This window comes from Typopeltis vanoorti, chromosome 4 (genome assembly GCF_054136105.1).
Source record: "Typopeltis vanoorti isolate ZY-2024b chromosome 4, IOZ_Tvanoo_1.0, whole genome shotgun sequence".
Taxonomy (NCBI): domain Eukaryota; kingdom Metazoa; phylum Arthropoda; class Arachnida; order Uropygi; family Thelyphonidae; genus Typopeltis; species Typopeltis vanoorti.
Genome location: NC_143552.1, coordinates 9,109,943 through 9,133,143, shown reverse-complemented (window position 1 = coordinate 9,133,143; position 23,201 = coordinate 9,109,943). Strand labels below are relative to the sequence as shown.

The 23,201-nt window shown below is 36.0% G+C and overlaps 1 protein-coding gene across 2 annotated transcripts in view; it reads right to left on the bottom strand.

Annotated features, from left to right (window-relative positions):
- The window catches only part of LOC150107094 (ankyrin repeat domain-containing protein 27-like), a 515,355-nt gene that overhangs the window by 412,720 nt on the left and 79,434 nt on the right, over positions 1 to 23,201 (bottom strand). For both annotated transcript variants that reach the window (XM_090390995.1, XM_090390996.1), the window contains one exon: positions 19,844 to 19,884. In XM_090390995.1, the coding sequence (XP_090247121.1) occupies positions 19,844 to 19,884 (41 nt within the window). The remainder of the gene's footprint in view (positions 1 to 19,843; positions 19,885 to 23,201) is intronic.

Genomic DNA, 23,201 nt, shown 5'->3' with positions numbered 1-23,201 from the left:
ATGGAGGTAGCGGAGATGAGAATGCTTAGGTGGATGTGCAGCATAACCAGAAAGGAATGTCTGAGGAATGACTGTCAGGAAACAGTGAAAGTTATGAACTTAGGAGCAAAGATACAGGAGGCAAGGTTGAGATGGTTTAGTCATGTGATGAGGAGGGAGGACGAGTATGTGGGAAAGAAACATCAGGCAGATTGATGTGCAGGGGAGGAGGAAGCACGGGCAGCCAAAGAAGAGATGGAGGGAGATGGTGGAGGAGGACTTGAGGATGAAGAACTTGGATGTGGTTACAGCCCAAGAGAGAAGGATGTGGAGGAGATTCACTACAAACAGCGACCTTATTTAAGTGGGACAAGCTGCAGAAGAAGAAGAAGATTTCATATCAATCACTGAGACATTGTCAGGTAAACAATATTAAAATTGCAAAAACACACACAAAAATGCATAAAAAAAAAGTAGCTTGAAAACCTAAAGTCTTATGAGAGGAGCCTCTATGGATGCTGTTAACTACCCTTAGCTCTTGGGCAGGAGCTTTATTAGCTTCTATATACAAGTAACCTAGGTGTGAAGAAACTTCACATGCAAACTTTGTTCGCTTGGAAAAAAGATTAAACAAGAATATAATTTCATGGTATTTTTAATTTAATTTATAACCACGTGAAAAATTCTTTCTATATCCTACTATGCATTATCATCGTCGTCATCATCAACAACAACCTTCTGTAGAGTCAGAAGCAATGTAGGAGATCTTCACTATCACACATACAAGTTTCAGAGACGAGTGACCAAGGTCTGTGGAATAGTCTCTACAAGGACAAGTTGAAGGTTTGTGGGTTACACAGTTTAGTTGATAAAAGAGGGGATATGATAGAAACTTTTAAGATATTAACCATCTTATGCATAAGGGCCTCATATGAGGACACATATATTTTCCCTCATAATAATTATTCATTCATAATTTAGTGCTACTGTATGCATGTAGTCCTCATCTGGGGAGACCAAAATGTTCTTAGAAACCACACCAGATGGCAGGAGTTTCAACAGAGTTACAGGAATATCAATCTCTCTGCAGTGTATGATGGTATCGAGGAGGAAGTGAAAAGCTGCTGTTTTGTTGATTTGAATTTGGTGATTTTATGAGTCTTCTGGAAAGGTTAGTATGGTTTTATATATTGTTATACTTTGTAGATGAAGTGTGAATATTTAATTTGTTCATGTTTATTACCATATTCATAAAACAAACTTGAAAACAACCTGTCCTCTCATGAGGACAATATGTTTGTAAGGTATTCTATGCAGCAAGTAGTTTGAGGTTAGAAAGTTCTTGTACAATATTTTTATAATTTTATTCATTTTATTTTTGCAAACATAAATGAATAGTAAGTGTGTTAACTGGCATTATCATCTCTTTTACAGATGGATAACCAAAAGCCAGGTTCATCAGGCATAAAAAAAGGAATATTACCACAAGAGACTTACTGAAGAGGAGATTGAAAAACTGTTTGAAGAATTTGAAGATGGTTTGGAGCTGAGTGATTCCGATGATGATCCTACATACCAGCAGCCACAAAATGATCCTACAGAGAGTGACAGTTCAAATGAAGACAGTGATGTTCAGTGTCCTTCCCCTGTTGGTCAGACTCACAACGTTCAAAGTCCAGTTAGTGTGCAAAATACAGCTGTTGCTGGTCATATGCCATTGCAGAGACAACCAGTGGTTTAGTGAGAAAGATAATCCCTTTGCTGGTACTAAATCACAGTTTAGAGGAAAACACCAAGTAAATATTCACGAGAGAGAGAGCCCTGTAGATTATTTTTCACAGCTGTTTCCAGAAGAAGTGATGATGAAATTGTGAAACAAACTAATCTGTATGTATGCCATAAAGGCAAAGATAATTTAGCACTTACTGTGATTGAACTCAAAATTTACCTTGGAATTGTACCTGTCGTGAAATACATAAAATACCCACATGTAAGACAGTATTGGTCTTCTGAACATGGACTGTGCATAGATGTTATAGCTGATGCTATGTCAGTGAACAGATGGGAGGACATAAGGCGATATTTGCATTTTGTTGAATAAGACACAATACCTACCAACAATAAAGACAAAGCAATACATATAAGACCAGTGCTGCAAAAGTTTCATGAAACATTCGACGCTGCTGTCAGCCCAGAAGAATTTCAGAGTGTAGATGAGATGATGATTCCATTCAAGGGACGTTCACAAGTCAAACAATACTTACCTAAGAAACCAAAAAAATGGGGTTTCAAAATGTGGGTGAGAGCAGGCATTTCAGGCTATGTATATTGTTTTTATCTTTATGTAGGTGCAGATCCTGGAAGACAAAATTCAGACTAATTCAGTGCAAGTGAAAATGTAGTACTTAGTCTTTGTCATGATCTTGCTGATAAGAACTTCAAATTATATGCAGACAACTTCTTCAAGAAGCATCTCCCTAATTAAGAATTCTAATTGTTCTACTTTTTTGTACATACTAAGTAATCCAAATTTTGATCACTGATGCAGTGTTTCAGCAAAATATAAATTGCTTATAATCTGTTTTGTCATACTTGTAATCACTAAATAAACACATGTAATAACCACAGTAATAAGTTTTAATAAGTAAATATTTTATCCTAAGTATCTTAGGACATCGACAGTACAGTCAATTCAAACAATACTAGGAATATCATACAGTTAGGATGCATGATTACAATGGAATCCCAATATGCGTGCAGTAGCGTGTTATAGAATTAAATTAAAATATAACTGGAGGGAGAAAAAAAATTACATTAAAATAAGATAACATATATAAAGAAATTATTTAAAACAATTTTGTATGATAATTTCCCATACTTTAGGAATAGCAAGAACATCGTTACGGTTTAGATTTGGTCTGTGAAGTAGGGCTTCAGCACTTTCTTACATAAACACGACTTCTGTGGTTTGATAAGACAGATATGGTCTTGATGTTCCTTTACTATGGACAGACAGGTAGATCTGTTCAGAAAAGTATTTCGGAACATCAAGACCACATCCATCTTATCAAGCCACAGAAATCTGGCCTCACTCAGCATGGTGCTGAAAATCCAAACCATAGGATCCACTGGGAAAAGACCAAACTTTTACATAGATCTTTATATAAACATGAATGTTTATATAAAGAAAGTGCTGAAGCCCTACTTCACAGACCAAATCTAAACTGTAATGATGTTCTTGTTATTCCTAAAGTATGGGAAATTGTCATACAAAATTGTTTTAAATAAATGCTTTATATATGTTATCTTATTTTAATGTAATTTTTTTCCCTCCAGTTATATTTTAATTTAATTCTATAACATGATACTGCACACATATTGGGATTCCATTGTAACCATGTGCCCTAACTGTATGTTATTCTTAGTATTGTTTGAATTAACTGTACTGACGATGTCCTAAGATACTTAGGATGAAATATTTACTTATTAAAACTTATTACTGTGGTTATTATGTGTGTTTGTTTAGTCATGAATTCTCCACAGGTTTCATTGTATAATAAAGTCTTATTCCTTCACGGGGAATGACAGCACAGAAGACAGACTTACTAGGCAAACTTCAATTGAAATAGAGTAAGCTACGTGCACGAATCTCTTTTTTAAAAAAGTGCAGACACAATAAACTCATTCCAACATTTGCTAAACTAAAGGAAGTTATCAAATCGCCAGGTGCTCATAAAATCTATCAGAAAGCAAGCCATTCCTTACTGCTTAATCAGTTACAAGTTTCAAAACATGAATTGGCAACAAATAATTTAAAAATTACAGAATTAGAAGTAGAATTGTCAAACACGTTAAATCAAGAATTTCTAAAAGTGATTATTAGTGTCTCAAAAAATTCGGGGATCAACGCATTCAATAAAAGTAATATTAATCTACATAAAAAATACCTTAATTTGTTAAATCGATCTAAGAAAAATACCAATAAATTACCGACTGAAAAATGGGTTGTCAACTTATCTAACCATCCACTAACAGAAGATGAATTAAATGTTCTAGCAAGAGGTCATAAGTTTGCCATTTCACCTAAATGCTTACCATATTCAGATTTTATACACAACATTGAAAGAAACATCGGCCATCTTTCCAGTACTGAAGCCAACAGACTTCGTTTCAAAATAGTCAAAATAATCTACGATGCCAAACCTTTGGACTTAAATATCCCACCATCAGAATTGGAAGCGCTTACCTCCTTAAAACGTAATAAAAACATAACATCACCAGAGCTGACAAGGGAAATACCACTGCGGTTCTAGATACCAATTCATATGACCGAAAAATGAATTTACTACACCGAGATCGAAATACTTACGCCAAACTTGATTATGATCCAACAAAAAGACAGCTCAAGAAATTGAACAAGTTACTTGATGAAACCACTTCCTTAGATAACGAAACAATAAAAAAATTCAGGACATACCATGCTAGACCTCATAGAATATACAGCTTACCTAAGCTTCATAAGAAGAATGTTCCACTCAGACCTGTCATGGATTCTATTAGCAGCCCGACATACAAGACATCAAGATTTTTATCTAACCTTCTCTGTCCTCACATAGGCCACTCAGCCTCATCAATTCAAAATTCCACAGTTTCATTCAAAAATAAAAGATATTCAACTATTGGAAACCGACATGCTAATTAGCTTCAACATTGTCTCCCTCATCACTAACATTCCCAATAAGGAAACGGTAGACTTGTTAACTCAAAAATTTCCGTCTGATATGGTTGGATTATTCAAATTTGTTATTACGTCCAGTTACTTTGTTTGGAAAGAAAAAATTTACAAGCAATGGGGTCTCCCTTATCACAAAACTTAGCAAACCCATTTCTAGAATACCTTGAAGAAAAAATGTTCACGTTTAAACCCAAACCAAAAATTTGGCTACGATATGTCGATGATGTCTTTGCTGTCTGGGGTCATTCCGAACGAGAATTACACCTGTTTCCAGATAAAATAAAACTTCTTCACCCTCGCATCAAATTTACACTAGAAAAAGAATCTCCACAGGGTATATTCTTTCTGGATTTACACATCCAAAGAAAAGAAGATGGTTCCATCTCCACTTCTGTCTATCGCAAGCCGACATTTTCAGGTCGCTACATTCACAATTCTTCTGCTCATCATCCATCTCAAAAATTTGGTGTCATTAAATCATTAGTAACTAGAGCACACAGATTCTGCTCCTCTGAAGAATCTCTAAACCAAGAATTGGAAATAATCAAAAATACAGCCATACTAAATGGATACAATCTTAAAACAACTCAAAAAATCATCAGTCACTTCCCCACACATCAACGTAGACAAGAAGAAGCCCATAGGATTCCCATACCTTATGTCAAAGGCATCTCCGAACATCTTTCATAATTTTTGAAAATTATGAAAGATGTCCGAAAATAAGTTGTTGATGGGTTTGTAATCCTACAAACCCATCAACAACTTGTTACCTTCTCCTAAAGACAAACTCTCACCTCTGATGCTACCGGGCATGTACGTGGTTCCATGCTCCTGTAAATTGTCTTACTATGGACAGACAGGTAGATCTGTTCATAAATGCATTTCGAAACATCAAGACCATATCCGTCTTATCAAACCGCAGAAATCTGACCTCGCTCAACATGGTGTTGAAAACCCAAACCATACGCTCCATTGGGAAAAGACCAAACTTTTACATAGATCTTTATATAAACATGAACATTTATATAAAGAAAGTGTTGAAGTCCTACTGCACAGATCAAATCTAAACCATAATGACGTTCTTGTTATTCCTAAAGTATGGGAAATTGTCATACAAAACTGCTTTAAATAATTTCTTTATATTATTTTATATATATATTATATATATATATATATATATATCTTATCTTATTTTTTTCCCTCCAGTTATATTTTAATTTAATTCTATAATTCTACTGCATGCATGTTGGGATTCCATTGTAATCATGTGCCCTAACTGTATGTTATTCCTAGTACTGTTTGAATTAACTGTACTGACGATGTCCTAAGACACTTAAGATGAAATATTTACTTATTAAAACTTATTACTGTGGTTATTACATGTGTTTGTTTAGTCATGAATTCTCCACAGGTTTCATTGTATAATAAAATACTTTTAATGTCTTTCAATGAAAATAAATTCCTTAGTCTAAGTCATTTCCATAGAAATATGTCTGTGGTCTGTTGGTGTTAGTGCATGATGTTCTCAGATGAGGACATCATGCACTAACACCATCATTTTTTGCATATACCGGACATAAATTTTGCTAAATTAATGAACTCATGGTAATACTGTAAGATTAAATGGTTCTGTATCATGCCATTATAATTTTTTTATAAATGAATATAAAAATTCATGCATGAGATGGTTAAAGGGATTTATAAAATTGATACAAAGGAATTTTTTAATATATGACAAATAGTTACAGAAATAGGGGCCATCCATGGAAGTTGTGTAAGAGTGTGGCTAGTAGGGGGTGTGAGGACAGATTTTTTGTGACGAGAGTGGTGAGTGAGTGAGTAGAATGGATTGCCAGAATTGGTTGCGAGTCCCTGATAGTGAATGGAAGGAGAGGAATGATAGGATTTGTGTGTATAATGGTTAATTTGGGTCTCTCACGCGTTGTTCGAGACCCAAATTGCTGTAAAATATGATATTCAGTAAAATGATGATAATAATAACTGACAAACTGAAGTGGTACCATGTTATCCAGACGACAATGACATTCTTTCACTTTTACACTAATCGCATTGGCAGATTACTTAATATACTGGAAATCACAGGCTAAGAAAAACTGCATTTTGATATGTAAAAGATTTTTAGAATAAAAACTTTTTTTTTTGGTTTCCTCCACTTTCCTCTCAGTAATTACTGAGGAAAGTGCAGAGAAAGGCAGGATATCTATTAAAAACAAAAATTCATTATAATAGTGAAAAAAGTTTCGCATTTCAATCTAAATAAATATCGAGAGTATTGGTATTCAGCAGAATAACTTTTTTTTGTTAGCCTTTTCTCACATGAAACTTCAGAAGGTATTACGAGATCATGATTGAACTCGCGCTTGGAATATCCCCAAATAGTGAGTTTCACATTCTGGTATGTGGCAGAGAGCAACATGTGTCATTTTTAACATCTGAATATGATATCAAAGTTATGTACCAAAGTAACACTAAACCAATTTTTTATTGGAATGTAAACAAGCATTCTCTATTCTACTTTAAATTTATTCCTTATTTAAGCACTGGTTTGTTCTCAAAAAAAAGTGTCTAAAAAGACTGTTCATGAAACAAATGAAGCAAATTACAATTTCTTTCACCAAAATTTCTCTTTCTACTAATACTAAAGCTGGAAATAAATGCATGCAAATTACAATCGAAACTGAAAGTCAAAGGTAAGAAACTTATACCATGTATAAACGGTAGTCATTTTTTCTGGTCACACTAGAAAAAGTATGACTAATAAAGTTATTGTCCAACTATACTTTTTTTTTCAATCATTTTTGCACTCTAATGATCCAGTGCATCAGAACCATATGGAATCCACATATTAAATCAATCTTCTGGCTTCCTCCAATTTATCATCTCAGTTAAAGTTCTACCATTTCAGATTCACAAAATTCAATGCTAGCTTTGATTTCATCAGATATAGATCAGAAGCTTATCCAATCTTCATATAAAAAAAAAAAATCCTGATTGCTCTTTCTACTGTTCTGAAGTTTTGGACTTCCAAGGATGACTCCTGTTTAATATCATTATTAAACAGGACATTAAACATTACTCTCCTGTTCTGTATCTGACTTGCACCTTGGAAACTAATCCACACTCATTCTATTCCTAAGAATGATCACTTATCTTCACCACTCAAACTACTGTCACTTCAATTCAAAATTGATGGAAAAATCCACTGGCATTCTTCTGTATCACTTGAAAACCTTTCACTTAAAACTGATCATTAATATGGATTTTAGTACTATCAATTAACAGGGGATCTTCTTACTTATGTCACTTACCTTTGGAAATGCTATGGAAAATTTAGACACTTAGGTGCTTGCTTCTATTATTTCCAAGGCCTACGATCACTGGTTTATATGGAGCTGATTTATAGGATCACTGATCCTATAAATCAGCTCCATCTTATTGTCTCCTAGCTACCGAGTTATCAACATACTCCATGGTTGCACATTATGTACAATTGTGAACATAATTTTTATTCTCAAACTTTACAACTAATCCTAGGAACTATTCTTTCACAAATTATCATCTGCAGTGATATAACCCATAATAAAGTGTCTCTTAAGGATGTAACTGTTTTGCCACCAGTTGATGACAATGATCATGCCAAACTAACCTGAGAAGTAGCCAACTACATGGATGATCCAATCAGAACAGGTTATATGCTGAATTACAATTGGAAATTATAACAAACTCAGGCGAATACTATCTTTGGTTCTACAATATCACTGCTAAATGGGAAGGATATCAGGAGTATGCGAAACTTTAAAAAGATGCTTAAATAATGCAGTATTTGAATGTTCTCCTAGAGTTCAAAGAACAAATAGAATGGGAGTGAAATGGATGTGGAATCTCATTAAATAGGAGATACATAAGATGATGATGTGGAAGGAATATCATGAAAATATGAGATGTTAGGTATATAAAGCTCAGGCCATAAAGGTTATTAGTATTGTACGGAAAGCTAAGTTGGAGTATGAAAAAAAATTAGCTGCACAGGCTAAAGACAACCTGAAAGAATTTTATTGTCATGCAGCAAGTAAAAAAAAGTAATTAATGCAGAAGAATAATTTTACTGAATACAGATGATATCCTAGTATCAGAAGCACATGAGGTAGTTCAAATAATGAGTGCTCACTTCATCCAGATCTATTAACCTGGTGTATGCAACATAGTGCACTGTGTTACCACCACATTGGATAAAGAGATGGAAGAATGAGAAGGAGGATCTGGAGTTGTTGCATAACCTAGATAAGAATTTGGCAAAGAACAGATGGGATATCAGCACATGGATTAAAGGGATGTTCAGTCAAACTGGCTAGATCCTTGACAGTTTAATATAACTTGACAGTTAGTATAATTTGAGTCTTAGCTCAGGAAAGATTCCATGCAGAAGGGCGGTGCAAAGACTGACATGCCTATCAACATATTAATATGTATGGAATAACTAAAAAGATTTTAGAAGAGTTAGTAAGAAGTCGCATACAGAAATGGGTGGACAAACATGATATACTTTGCAAAGAACAGCATGGGTTTACTAAAGGGATGTCATGTCCGAACAATTCGCTCATATTTTATAGTAATGTTACAGCCAAGTTGGATAAAGGGAATGGATACACTATGATACTGTTGAACTTTGTTAAAGTATTTGATAAGATACCACATGAAAGGATTAGCATTAACTAGGGAATATGAGATTGGAATATGAACTATTAATTTGGATAAGCAGATGTCTGACTGACAAGTATCAGCAGTATATGGAGGATGGGAATCTGCCAGATTTAAGGTGACCAGTGGTGTGCCCCAGAGATTTGAATAGGCTGGCAATGATAATAGCTGTCAATGTTAATGTGTAGACTTATGCACTTTGATATGATGTGATATCCAACAGCACATTATTATTATTTCAGGCAACTCCAAGGAGTCGACAGACTCATCTAGGGAGTCCCCAACATCATGTCAAGAACAACTATTCGACATTCACACAGTATCTATCATACCTCGCCTTGAACTCATTCACGGTCATAGCACCCACAACAGACTCTGGAAGCTTATTCCACTCATTTACCACTCTCCAAGTAAAAAACCAAGCTATAACACCCTTGTTAACCACATTCTTGCCCAGCTTCCAGTTATGGCCCCTAGTCCTCCCACCACAAGTCCTATTCTCAAAAATATCTTCTGGATTAATCTTATAGAAACCCTTCAGTAATTTGAATGTCTCAATCATATCACCCGTTTTCCGCCTATCGACCAATTTTTGCAACCCACAAATCTTCAATCTGTTCTCATAAGGTTCATTCCGCAAACCTGCCACCATCTTGGTCGCTTGTCTCTGGATCCTCTCCACCTCCTCCCCATCAAAAAGAAACCCTGGCACCCATATCTAGGCATAGTAGTCCAGATGGGGTCTTATCAGGGCTTGATATAGAGGAACAATAACTTGCTTGTCTCTGCTTGTTAAAGTATTTTTCAGTAACCAAGTGATTTGATGAGCTGATTTAGCCACTTTTTCAATGTGCCCCTGAAATTCAACTCCCTATCCACCAACACTCCCAAATCCCTGGCCTCATCGATCTCCTGGAGTACAGTTTCACCAATGTGATATACTCCTGCTAATCTTTTCACTCCAAAATGCATACCCTTACACTTTGCTACATTAAATTGACATCCATTTTCCCTAGCCCAGTCCTAAAAATTATCCAAATCATCCCGCAAAATTTTGACATCCTGTGCACTCAAAATTGCTCTACCCAACTTTGCATCATCAGCAAACAAGTGAACACTTCCTCCCATATCCTTTCCTATATCGTTAATGAACAAATTGAAAAGTAGTGGTCCAAGAACAGAACCCTGCAGAACACCACTAGTCACAAGCCATCTTTTGGACTCCACTCCTGAATAAACCACTCTCTGGTATCTCTCCATCAACCACCCTCATATCCATCACCAACCCTATATCCATCCCCATCTGCTCCAGTTTACTGATTAGGGTTCCATGTGGTATCCTGTCAAAGGCCTTGGCAAGGTCCAGTAGTATCACTGTAAACCCATTACCCCTATCCAGTTCAGCCGTCACTGTGTTTACATAACTACATAACAGTACTACATAACAGCAAATGAGAACTGAAATTTCAGTTCTCATTTGCTGTTATGTAATACTTGTGTGCACGTGCCTTTGTATTAAGTTCCCAAGAAGATGGCAACGTGACGTTTGCCGAAATATCGGAAAGTATATATTAAAGTTTATTTAATTTATATTTCTAGTATACGCTGTCAATTCCTTAAATATTAGTTATCAACTGATTCAGTTACCTCCCTACCATCGGCATTCTTTAAAATCATTCTGCCATGTACATTTTTCCTTTTACTTGCTACATATCTAAAAAACTGTTTAGGATTCTCTTTAGCCTGCATGGCCAATGTTCTTTCGTAATCCTTTTTTGCTTTTCTTACCACACTCGTTACCCTTCTGGCCTGGGCTTTATACTGTTCATGTGCCTGCCGGTCACCTTTCTCCTTAAATTCCCTCCATAGTTGTTTCTTTTTTTGCAGCTCAAGCTTAATGGTGTTATTCATCCATTTAACTCCTACTTGATTTATTATTCGGACTCTAGGTATATAGTCAGCCATTGCTTCATGCAAACACTTTTTAACTGCCTCCCATGCACTGTCAACTTCTAGCCCTTGCAGCTGTACATGCCATGGCACAGTACCAATCAATCTCCTAAGCTTGTCATACTTACCAGCACGATAATTCCACATGTACCCTGTCTTAATTGCAAATTCCACACCTTTAGCCCCATCCCAAGTCAAGACCCCCATGATCACTCTCACCAATTTGTGGCAACATGGTCATATTTGTTACAGCAAAATTCTCAGATGCAATTACCAGGTCAAGCACTTTCTGACCCCTCGTATTTTCCATTACATGCTGTCGCAGATAGTTATCCTTTAATAACTGCATAAAATCCAATTCCTTCCTCCCATGTGTCCTCTCCTCCTTCCAATCAATGTTACCATAGTTGAAATCTTCCATAATAATTACCCTCCTTCCACTCATTTCTTCTATTTGCTTATGCATACTTCACCACCATCTATTCCATCACCTGGTCTATAGCAGTACCCAACTGTATATTTTGTTCTGCTAATTTCAATCTCACACCAAATAGCCTCAAATGTGCTCTTTTCTCTATCCTGCAGTTCCACTTCTATTCTCCTTGGCTGTAGCTCATCCGCTATCATCAATAACACACCTCCCTCCATTTTATTCTCCCTGTCTCTCCTGAACACACCCATACCCCTCACATTCAATCCCACTAGTTGTGTCATCTTCTGTCAGCCATGTTTCACTAATGCCAATAACCTGTGGTCTGGAAGTGCCAACCAAGCCAAAAATTCTTCCGTCTTGTTCCTAATACCTCTGGCATTTGTATACATGAATTGCAGAAGCCGACTTGTCCCATCCCTATTTTGATGCCTTATACTAACTATCCCATTCTGATTCATGGTCTTTCCTACTCGCTTGGGCATATTATACACATTCACACACACTCAACTGTCTCCCTAAAATCTGCATATCTACCCCCCCCCCATAATAACTCTAGTTTCCCTGGTTCTGTACATTCACTTCCACTACATTCGACAACACCTTTTCAAGTCTCTGTACACCAAATCCATTCAAATGTAAACCATCCATTTTATATAACTCCTTTCGCCCATCGAACTCATTCCACACATCCACAAATTCCACACCACTCATCAAACATAATTCACGCATAAGGTCATTGGCAATTATGGCCCTCCTTCTATACTCTTCGCTGTCATACTGTGGCAACAGACTCACCATCCTAACTCTCTCACTCTTTTCTTTTGCTACCTCAAGCAATTCCTTCACATCCTCACTCATAGCCTTTTTGTTTCCTTTCAAATCATTTGTACCCACTACCACTATCAATTCCTTCACCCGCTGTTTTTGCATTCTAATTGACTCGCTTACATTCTTTACGTTCGCACTGGGTTGGTACGATTTTGTTAAACTCTCAACTAGCACACCTCTTACTAAGGAATCCCCATACAACACATGCTCTTTCATTTTGTTTACACTCACTTTCATACCCTTATTTTTTCTATCATACTTTTGCTGATTATTAGTCGGTACGCTTGTTAAAAATCAGCAGTTGGAGCCAAAGCTCCAGTTGCTGATTTACTCTATGTATCGCTCTGAGTAATAGTGCTATTTCCCTCATTGCGTCAGTGTCATCATTTTTATTCTCCGATGATTCATTCAATCGTTCTGTATGCTTAACTTCATTCTCTCTTTCAACGCCACTCTCACAGCTATCAGGTACTACCTCGCAAATATCATCATTCATACCTCGAATATCGCTGTTATCTAGATTCTCACTTTCGACAACAATATTACCCACACAACCTGAAATGCTCTTTAAATCCTCACATTCTTTACACTTTTTGCACACATTCACTTATATTGATGAGATTATGCTTGGACTAACTGATGAGTAGAGAGATCTTGGGGTAATGGTGGATGGAAAGTGAAGTTCAAGGATCACAATTAAAAATAACAAATACAATTCAGAAGATAACTCTGATGTTGAAACAAATATTGACATGTAAGGATATGGAAGTCATTTTGTCTCTCTACAAGGCAATGTGACATATGACTGAATCTGGATTACTGTGCAGAGATTTGGTTTCCTTGGTTCCAAAAGGATAAAGTAGCTGTAAAAAAGGTGCAAAGAAGAGTTACAAAGATGATATTGGGATTATAGAATGTAATTACAAGGATGGATTGAGTATGTGGACAGCAGACACTGGTAGAGAGAGGAAAAAGGAGTGATACGATAAATGTCTATAAATGTTTCTTATATTTTCTTCTACCTGAAGTAGACAAATGAAATACTTCTTTGGCCATCTCGTATCTGGCATCCTGATGTGACCACATGACTGTCAAGGTCTATAAACATTTAAAAGGATGTTATAGAATATTGGTTGATAAAGTTTTTCATTATAGGGAAGGTGGGGAGAGACAAAGAAACATTTGTGAAAGTTAAGGTTGTGTGTGCAGTTCAGAAAGGGGCTAGATTTTCCTCTCACAGAACTGTGAGTGAGTGAGTAGAACAGTTTGTCGTAGTGAGTGCATCTAGTGTGAATGACTATACAAGAATGTATGACAGCTGGTAAGGGTGATGTATGGCCTCCCTTGATGAGTCCTTGATTCTCTAGTGATCTAATAATAATGATATTCCATATACTTTTATAAGCCTTCTTGTCAGCAGTGCTGTCCGATGTTTTCCTATCCACCCACAGGTCATCATTCAAATTCATTCCTCTTTCTCCATGTTACTCAATGTTTCTTATATTTTCTTCTACCTGAAGGAGACCAATGAAATACTTCTTTGGCCATCTCGTATCTGGCATCCTGATGTGACCACATGACTGTCAAGGTTTTCCCTTCTAATCTTTTTACCAGAATCTAGCTAGTTCATCTGGTATGTGATGATTTCATTCTGAATTCAAAGAATCCCAGAGATATGGCAGCTCCTTCTTAAGTCATCCATTTTTACCATACATAGCCACTGTTTCTGGCACTGGGTTAATCTTCACTGCTATATATCAAAATACTTTCAATGATGACTCTCACAAGTCTTCTTTGTTCTTTTACATACTTCCACTCCAGGACCCCATTTATCATAAACACTCTTCTTACTTGAATTATGCATTAATCCACATTTTCCCAAGTGTCAAAGAATACAACAGCGTTGTAGTCTCCATAATTTACCAATGATTTTATTCTTCCTACCTAATCCTGTGGCCTCCTCTTTAAGAGGGTTGCAGCTGATGAACAGTCCGCTTCCATGCCTCTCTATCTCTTGCTTCTGTAAGATTCTTGCCCATCCAATCTTTGATGTTGTCTTTCCATTGCAGTCAGGGGTCTTCCTCTTCCTCTCCTTCCCTCCACCATCTTCTGCAATACTATTCTGGGAATCTCTCCAGAAGAACCCCTCATCAAATGTCCTGCAAACACTATTTTTCTTCTTTGGATACTAGCCATATAGTCTCTTTTCATTTTGAATCTTTTAAGAACTTCTTCATTGATCACTCTTTCAGTCCAGCTGATACAATCCATTTTTCTCAAGCACCATATTTCAAATGCATTCAATCGGTCACTCATCTCCTTATTGATCGTCCAGGACTCACATCCATACGTCCCCACACTCCAGATCATTGTCTTGAGGATTCTTACTTTTAACCATTTGTTCAGATTTCTGTTTCCTAATATGTGATATATTTGGAAAAATGTCGCTTTTGCTTTTTTAATTCTGTTCTTAATTTCATAATTAGATCTATTGTCTTCTGTTATTCAACTCCCAAGGTATTCAAAACTTTTTACATTTTCTATTCTTTGTCAGTTCAAAGTAATCCATCCCATCATTTCCTTTCCTTGAAATCTTCATCACTTTTGTCTTCTGAATGTTTATTTTCATTTTATGCTCTCTCATTTCCAACCCTGTTCAGTCTGTTCAAAATTCTTTGCAAGCCTTCCTCTGTTTCGCTCATAAGTACAATGTCATCTGAATATCTTATATTATTTATCAGATGTCCATTTATCTTTATTCCATCCTTCAGATCTTCCAAGGCCTCCCTTATCATCCATTCAGTATAGACATTAAAAAGGAGTGGGGACATCCCACACCCTTTCTTATGGGGATCCATTCAGAATCCTCTCCTTCAAATCTGACCCTGGCTTCTTGAGTTTTGTATATTCTGAACAGAATTCTCATAATATTTTTTATCTATTCCTATGTTGTGCAAAGTATCAAATAAAACAGAGTGATTAACATTATCGAAAGCTTTTTCATAATCCAAAAGCATAGACATAAATCTTTATTGCACTCGATCATTCTTTCCCCACATATCCATAGTGTTGTGATAGCTTCCCTGGTTCCTGTGTTTCTCCTGAAACCAAACTGTGCTTCATTTAATTCCCTCTCTATCGTCTGTTCCATTCTTTTATATATTATGTTGATTAGGACTTTTGCAATGTGGCTAATCAAGCTGATAGTTCTATGCTTGCTGCAATCCATTGTTCCAGTAGTCTTGGGAATAGGAATAAAAATAGATCTTATGAAGTCTTTAGGTATTCTATCCTCCTCCAGACTTCTATTAAAGATGATGGATAGAAGTTTTATTCCTTCCTTTCCCAATGATTTCAGCAGTTTTCCTTGAACATCATCCACTCCTGGAACTTTCCTATCCTTTATTCTTTTATTCTTCCTACTCTTGATATATCCATCTCCTCCTATCACCTGAATATTCTGTTTCCTAAGGATTTACCTGAAGTCTTCCCAATTCGTGTACACCATAATCTCTGTCTTGGAATACTATCACCTGGTTGTCAGAAAAAAAAATAATATATCAGTTACCCCCACCTCCTCCAAGAACTGAAAACCCATTCCTCAACAGGAAATCATAGTTGTCTCTAAAGTGCATTCTCTAAATAAATTTTAAAAAGAGTCAGACACATTTTCCATCCTTGCCTTATCCCTTCTGTTGTTCTGAATTTCTCCAAAATCTTTTGTCTAACTGACTGACTTGCTGATTACTGACAACAAAAAGCACACAATGTATCAGTTGCTTCTTTCTTCTCCAGAATAAAACATCCATTCCTCAACAGGATATATCTCAGTCTCTAAGTACGTTTTCTAAACAAATTTTAAAAAGAGTTGGAGACAATTCCCATCCTTACCTTATACTTTTTTGTAGTTCCAAATTCTTCTAAACTCTTTTGTCTGACAGAATAACCATTGCCTGGGCTGTCATAGATTCTCTTCATCAGCTGGATAAGTGGTTCAACTCCAACTTTCCTAAGTGCTTTCCACAGTTGGGTAATTGGCACTGAGTCACATGCATTTTTAAGGTCTATAAAAACCAGATAGGAAATCTTGTACTTTTGCACTCGTCTTCTCTGATATCTTGCAAATTAAAATATGTTATCCATACAGGACTTCAATTCCATAAATTCTGATGTTCCAAAATGTTCTTATGAACCACGGCTTCCAGTCAACATTTTACTATTCAGCTCAGGAGCCTGCTAATGGATGCCATCATTACACTTATGCACCTATAATTATTTAAATCTTTATTTCCTTCTGTGTGTGTGAATGGCCAAAATATACTCCAATCATTAGGTATTTCATCTCATTCTTAATTGTGTGTGTGTGTGTGTGTGTGTGTGTGTGTGTACATCTTTTTTTTTTTAATAAAAAAGTTAGGAAACTTAATGCCCTTTTTTAGTTATCTTACATGAGCTACTTAGGTGGCACCCTTTGGAATTGTCAGTTATTGTTTAATTAGCCTTTTTACATGTACTGAAGATGCCTGTGATACTCAGGCAAAAATTCTACTAATAAATTTTAAAATAAAACTAATAAAATTGTAAAATAAATTTTACATCAGTTAATTCCGTTATTATAATTTTAAGTAATTTAGAGGGCACACTGTAAATGTTGCAAAGACTGCATTTACATTGATACTATGACAAAGAGTACACTGTCATGCAGAGATAAGGAGATGGCAGTGACACTGTATAAAGCACTGCTCAGGCCAAAACTTGGACTATTTTACTCAGATTATATCACTTAGTTTTCATTATAATGTGAAAACACTGGAGAAGGTCCAGAGACAAGTGACTAAGACAATATCAGGACTCTGGAAGGTTAGCTATAGAGAGAAGTTAAAGGAATGTAAATTAAAGAGTTTGGTGGCTACGAGGAAAAGAGGTGATAATAATAGAGACGTTTAAGTTAGTAAGGGAATTTGATGCAGAGGAGATTATAAAAGAGTAGAAGTGAGAGGAAAAAGCACCAGAGGCACCTGGAAGTTGTGTAAGAGTGTGAAAAAGAGGTGAAGAAGGATGAGATTTTTTTTACATGGAGAAATGTGAGTTAATGAAACACATTAACTAGAACATGTTGTGAATGCTGGCAGTGTTAAGGATTTTAAGGTTCAATATGATAAATATGTTGTCAATTGATGAACCTCCCATGGTGAGTCTGCAAACTCCATGGAGAGTGTAATAATAATAATAATAAATATAGTCTATTACTGACCTTGCTTTTTAGTAGGCTGCACCTAAGTAAACATTATTGACTGCCAATATTATTTTCTGTAGACAATCAAACCTTCTAGTAGTAAATTACAGGTAGCTAATGTGGACCTTGTAATTAGCTATAGCAGCTCAGTAACAACAGCTTTAACATCATCATGAGTATTATTACACAGATGATTATGAGTATTACCACCACTTATTTTCAATTTTAGCTTTCTAAGATCTTGTTTTTTTTTTTAAACAGCAGAATTAAAGATCTAAGATCTTTAATTCGATTGTTATAACATACTGCTTATAATGTTATATGTTGATCACACAAAACAAAGGTCGTAAGTAATGCTTAATGAATCAGCGATCATACTGAAAACACTGAATTGTGCTTGTTTCACTTAAATGCTTTAAATGGTCATTAAAAAAATGTCACACCATTCACACAATTTGGGTTGTAAACTTATCCACACTACTAATGTACTGTAGGTTTACAACCCAAATTGTGTGTTACATAATTCAGGAAAACCTAGAGATTCAACAAGGAACTTTTTCAAGTCATTGCCACAGGGTGGTGACAAAATTAATCTACACCTAAAGACAATATTCATAATATTGTGCACAAGATGGGATTACAATCCACCTTGACTCTCCAGTTGTTTCTGAGAATTGGTATGCTATCCACTTAGCAACAAGATCAGTATCCAGTAACCAAGGCCGAGCAATTCATCCCATTTATTTTAGGAACCCAAAACATGACCAATTAGACTAGAACTAATTACTAGAAATACTAGAAATAATTTATTATATGTTAAAAATACAGTCAACAGTATTATAAGAAAGTAAAATAAAATTTTACTTTCTTATAATACTTTTAAAAATGATAAAAATGCTTAAGTTAAATTTTAAACTTTTGATTTAAAAAAAAAAAAGATTAAAAAATAACTAAAATGAAAGCACTCCACATAGAACTGCCACAGGGTGGCGGCAAAATTAATCTTCATGTAAAGATACAGGCATCATGCAGTTACTTTACTCAGATAGCCACTGTGGATAATAAATAAATTTTTAAATAATTTGTGAGATACAATTTTGAAAAGATTGTTCATTCCTTTAATAATTTTGGACTGAGATAGTGGTATGTGTAAATGCTCACTGTCTTAGTGAAAAAAACTGAGAGAATTCATGCTCATTATCAGCAAAATGATTCAGGAAATAATGAAGTATTCACATAAACTATATAATAAATATCTTATTCTTTGTGTTGCAAATTAAACTGTAAAAAAACAAAGATGAACAGCTAAGCTTTTCCACATCTTAATTCACTAAGTTTGGCTATGATGATTTATCGATATCTGTTTACTGACATTATTACTCGGTTGCTGCTTTCTCATTCCAACCATTAAAATCATTTCTTTGAATACATCAGCAGCTTAGTAGATGTACTCAATGATGTACATGTAGAGCATGTTTACATTACACTGCCACTTATTTAGTGCTTGTTCATGTTTTTCATTATTAATAAACATTTATTAACTTATTTACTTTGGCAATTGTACTTGTGTCTTGTATTTTAGTTAAAAGTGAAAAGTTGTTGAATTTTCTTAGTAGAGATATTTTCTTCAAATTCAAACCTATTAAATCAGAATTATACCAAACGCTGTTTTGACTTATAAAAGCATTTCGATTAATTAGCAATACACACAAACTACTACGCTCACCAATAAGAGGAATGAGATCACATCAACAGGTATGTGATGTGGGAAATTTATTTTTCTCTCAAAAGGGGACAAGTGAATGAATAATAAGAGGTAGGAAGTGATAAAAGGCCATTCCCCAGATCCAAGAGAGATACAATAACAATAATAATGAACAAAAGTTAATAATTCATGTGAAAAGAATATCAACCTGCACAAAACAGAGAATACGAAAAGTAAAATTCAAGTTTTCATTCTTACTTGATTATATCCAGGTTCTTCCATTAGAATTTTAACTGGCCCTATAATAAAATAGAAGTGGACAACATAAGCTTAAAAAATCTGTAATACCAAATTAATAATCTACAGATGTCACATTAAGTTTTATATAATGTGTGTGTCAAGGAATGAATCTATTAAATGGCAAAATAAATATAAACACCAAATTCTGTGTGGTTTCATCTGGTAGCCCAACTCAAAGATCTCAATGGTTCTCAAACAGGAATGTTATACTCGGAGGAAAATTCCCTCTCTTTGTACAATATTAAGTAAGATCATTTTAAAGAGTTTTCAAAAGTATTTTGAGCACATGGTATACCCAGTACGCACAATAAGCTACTATGCTGACATTTAAAAGTATAAAAATGCATAAGGAAGTCCATGTTGCAAGCTGTGAAGAAGGACCACAATGGCAAACGAGTCTGTGTTGAAAATGCAGGAGGAATGGCATGCAGTGAATATGATAGACAGAAAGACATATATGAATGATGGATTACACATGAATGGATTTGGAGTTATGTATCTGAAGTATTGCTCATAAGAGTTTAGAAGTACAGACTCAGGGAATTTGCTATTCAGGCAAGAGAACTGGCAACAATGAGGCAAAGTGAGTGGATGATCAAGGTTCTCGGGTGAAGAATTATTATTACATGGGCAACAGGTCGATAGCTTGAAGTAGACATTTATCACCTTTTTTCTTTTTTTTTTTTTAGGGAACTGGTTGTATATGAGCTTTCTTCCATTCTGTGGGGTGGATGCTAACTGAGTGAGTTTAGTTAATAGATGATAATGAACAAGTGTTAGTTCAGGAGCACATCTCTGAATACAATGGGTGGGATTACATCAGGACCATCTGTCTTTGTGGTATCCAAGTTATTCAAGATTCTTTCTGATGTCTTTCTGGTGTAAGGTCACAGGAGGCATGAAATGCAATGTTCTAGGCAAAGGAGGAGGCAATTTGCCATGGTCATCTATGTAGGAATTCATAGAAAACCATCATTGCAACATCACACAAAAACAAAGCAGGACATTAGTTTCGTCTATAGGTGATGTTACAATGCTACTGTTAGGGTGAGACAGGAGGTTGCACAAATGTACAAAAGTTGTGCCTCACAGATTTGGCATGGGACCAGAAAGAGTGACTTCCAGATCAGCAAGTTTCTACATTTATCCTTGTTGAATTGTGATTTTGCCCTTTTAATGGTGGGTTTGTAAGTGTTGCAGGCAACTGTTTAGGCTGTGAAGGAAGTTGGAATTTTAATCCCAAACAACTTGTGACAGGCTGTTTGCTTTTCTTAGACTACCCTGGCACACTGATTTAGAACCATGGTTTAGATATGGACTGAAGAATGAAAACAGTAGTCGGACCATGGAAAGAAAGAGTATAAGTCACATAAATCCTCCCACTTAGCATTATTGTGATGCCAGAGCACACAAGGTTGTGAATAGCTGAAGGAAGGACAGTCCACAGTGAAGAAACTTGGATGAGATTGTTATCTGAATTAACATGAGGAGTACCCCACTCAAACCTTCTATCTGGCTAAGATATGTAGATGTGTTCTCTATTTGGCCTAATGGCCCAGACACGTTAGACTCCTTCCTCAGTCATCTCAATAGTCTACATCTAAGAATCCAGTTCACTATGGAAAAGGAAAAGAACAATTGTTTACCCTTCCTAGACACCTTAGTCACACGCCTGCCTAATGATACACTTACCTTCACCGTATACAGAAAACCCACACACACAGGCAGATACATTCACAAACTCTCCCACCACCACCCCTCTCAACAATATGGCATTATTAAAACTCTTACCAAGAGAGCCCACAATCTTTGTTCCAGTGGAACCGCCCTCCTCACTACTGAGCTTAACCACATACACAGCACTTTCCTCTCCAATAGCTACAGCGATCACAGTATCAAAAAAATAATCAACTCCTCCCCCATTCCCCGTCCTTCTCGTCAACAAGATTTTAAAAATGCCATCACCATACCCTACATCCGAGGCACATCCGAAAAAATAGCCAAGATACTAAAACAGTACAACCTACACACAGCATATAAGCCCCACTGCAAACTGGCTATCCTTATCCGTTCTACGAAAGATCAGCTCCCTCCTCTCTCTCTGCCTGGAGTTTACAAAGTACCCTGTTCCTGTAAGCTGGCGTACTTTGGACAGACAGGCAGATCAGCATCCATCCGTCTACAGGAACACAAGTCTTACATCTTCAAACACAACTATGGCCATTCAGGCTTGGCTGACCATGTTTTGGACACCACCCACAGGGTACCATGGAAGAAAACAACCATGCTCCACCACAGTAAATTCAAGAAAGAGAGACTTTTCTTAGAAGCAGCAGCAGCAGCTCTCAAAAACCAACCAAATCTCAATAAATATGGTTGCATTAAGCTTCCGAAGATTTGGGAAACACTCATCACCAGAGTTCCTACCTTACATTCCAGGCCACTTACTACTGCCCTTAGAGGGTGCTCTACCTAGATAGGACTTTAGTGTCACCCATGTGGTTGGGCTTAGTATTGTTTGTTATTTGTGTATATGTTACATTAATTGTTTTTGTAATCCCTAGATGTCCTAGTGACTAGGGCAAAATATAGGAAGTATTAAATTCTATTTTAATTCTTTTTGAGTGCTGTAAAAAATCCATTAAGCCTCCAACATGATAACATGAGGAGTAGTCACCTGAACAGAATACCCAGATGGAGAACTACTTAAGAAGAGATCCAGCATGTTGGGTGAGTGTAGAGAATTGTTGGGAAGTCCAGTATTAGAGGAATGATCTCTTTTAAGTCACTGCTTACGGTAAAGATTTCTCCCTCTCTTCCAGCTTGGTTAGTGAAATTCAAAAAAGCCAATTAGAATTGTGAATATTGACATCATCAAGCAAGATGTTGACTTCACTGTTTGGAAATTTTGACTGAACGAAACTGAACTATCTAGGTAGAAAGTCAAAGAAATCAGAATGATTTCTTTGACTTTCTCTGACATTCTGACTTTCTTTGACATTCTTTACCATTCTCCCAATTTTCAGAATTGGGAGAATGGTACCTTTGAATGCAACAAAAGGTGGCAAAGAAATCTTAAGCTCCAGGAGGTCAAAAAGGTCAGATTCAAGGTTAGGCATCAAAAGCACAAGTTTCTTCTTTATGGCAGAAGGAGTCATAAAGGGTATAATGTGGACAGTTATGATGGGATGTGTTTGATTTAACAGAAATTTGAGGTTCAGCAAGAGAACATCAGGTTTAGATGACTGAAGGTGATGACAGATGTCATTAAAATTACTGTTGATGCCAAGGATGTTGGTAAAGCAAATATGAAAGA